The following is a 1,931-nucleotide window of genomic DNA, read 5'->3' on the forward strand; positions in this document are numbered from 1 at the left end:
TTTTTTTTGAGACATAGTTTCACTCTTGTTGCCCAGGCTGGAGTGCAATGGTGCGACCTCGGCTCACCACAATCTCTGCCTCCCGGGTTCAAGCAGTTCTCCTGCCTCAGCCTCCCAAGTAACTGGGACTACAGGCGTGCACCACCACGCCCAGCTAATTTTTGTGTTTTTAGTAGAGACAGGATTTCACCATGTTGACCAGGATGGTCTTGATTTCTTGACCTCGTGATCTGCCCACTTCAGCCTCCCAAAGTGCTGGGATTACAGGTGTGAGCCACTGTGCCCGGCCCCTTCAAATGATTTTTAAAGGGCCTTATTTGCAGTGATACCAAGCATTTATGATTGTGAGGTCATACCCCCTGAAATAATGATCAAATGTTTGTTGCTGTTACAGCTGATTCTGTCAGATCATTTAAGGTGAATGTGTCTTCTGCAAACTGCTTTGTTCAAAATAAGATCAATTGAGCTAATTATTAATATCACAGATAAATTAACAAGTACCTTTTGAAACAATTTCTTGAATGACAAAATACTCAATTCTGGGCTAAAGGAAATCATCAAGTCTTAAGTTCACCAGAGCAACATCTACCATCCTTCATTTATATACTTATTGGGTTCAGTGTACTATTTAAATCTGTTACTAAGGTAGTTAACAAGTAGAAAAATACAGAGAGAAATTGGTCTCTGACTAAAGAAATAAGTGGCAAAGAGCATAAACTGGATGGTAATGCAAATTCTGCAGGTTATCATGGTAGCTAGTCATTACTACACTAATCAACATATTTAAAAATCTTAGTGGCCTTTTTATTAAGAGAAGAAACAATTATTTTCTGTTTATGTTTTGAAAGCCTTCCCCTGTAAAATAAAAATTCCAATGGAATCTACTTGCCAATTACTAGCTAGAATTTAAAGTAACCTAACTGGGATGTTTACTTTGAAAATATAGCTTACATGTATTATAATCATATGTATGGAAAAGTACTCAAAATTTTTGTCTCCCCCATCGCCTGTCCCAGGGGATTAATTTGATATATGTTGATTGGAAAGATGTGAAAATACAACTTTTTTTCTTTCAGTTTGGATGCCCTTCCAAGAGTCACATGTCCAAACCATCCAGATGCAATTTTAGTGGAGGACTACAGAGCTGGTGATATGATCTGTCCTGAATGCGGCTTGGTTGTAGGTGAGTAGTTGCTATGGTTTTAATTTAAATTACTGTTTAGGAGGCCGGGCGTGGTGCTCATGCCTGTAATCCCAGCACTTTGGGAGGCCGAGCCAGGCAAATCACCTGAGGTCAGGAGTTCGAGACCAGCCTGACCAACATGGTGAAACCCCGTCTCTACTAAAAATACAAAGATTAGCTGGGCGTGGTGGTGGGTGCCTATAATCCCAACTACTCGGGAGGCTGAGGCAGGAGAATCACTTGAACCTGGGAGGTGGAGGTTGCAGTTAGCCAAGATCACGCCATTGCACTACAGCGTGGGTGATAGAGCGAGACACCGTCTCAAAAAAAAAAAAAAATTGTTTAGGGTACTTCAGTTTTGCATAGTTTCCAAACTGTCATCTGATGAACACATTTTGACTTTCTTCCCTGACAAATAATTTGTTTATTTAAAAAAAAAAATTAGGAAACAGAAACAAGTAAAATTATTTGGAAATATATTTTATTGTATATCCAAATGTATAATGTGGGGTGGGAGCTAATCCTGAAGAAATGAAAAGGCCCCAGTAAATTCCTAAGTCCTTAGTCTGAAATATTTGGTAGAAGACTGGGGAGATGGGCTGACACTCATGCATATTAATGAATAAATGTAATCAAACTTTTGTGGCTTTTTTATACTTTGGGAAGTAGATAAACATGATTTTTGAGTCTCACCCAAAGGCTTTTAGTCAACAACAAAACAGATTTATTATAACTTTTTTTTTTTTTT

At 38.6% G+C, this 1,931-nt stretch overlaps 1 protein-coding gene across 2 annotated transcripts in view; it reads left to right on the forward strand.

The window, feature by feature from the left end:
• Window positions 1–1,931, forward strand: part of GTF2B (general transcription factor IIB) — a 33,840-nt gene that overhangs the window by 3,392 nt on the left and 28,517 nt on the right. For both annotated transcript variants that reach the window (XM_017501953.2, XM_037729025.1), the window contains exon 2: window positions 1,077–1,183. In XM_017501953.2, coding sequence (XP_017357442.1) covers window positions 1,077–1,183 — 107 coding nt within the window. The remainder of the gene's footprint in view (window positions 1–1,076; window positions 1,184–1,931) is intronic.

This window comes from Cebus imitator, unplaced genomic scaffold (genome assembly GCF_001604975.1).
Source record: "Cebus imitator isolate Cc_AM_T3 unplaced genomic scaffold, Cebus_imitator-1.0 Scaffold286, whole genome shotgun sequence".
Classification (NCBI taxonomy): domain Eukaryota; kingdom Metazoa; phylum Chordata; class Mammalia; order Primates; family Cebidae; genus Cebus; species Cebus imitator.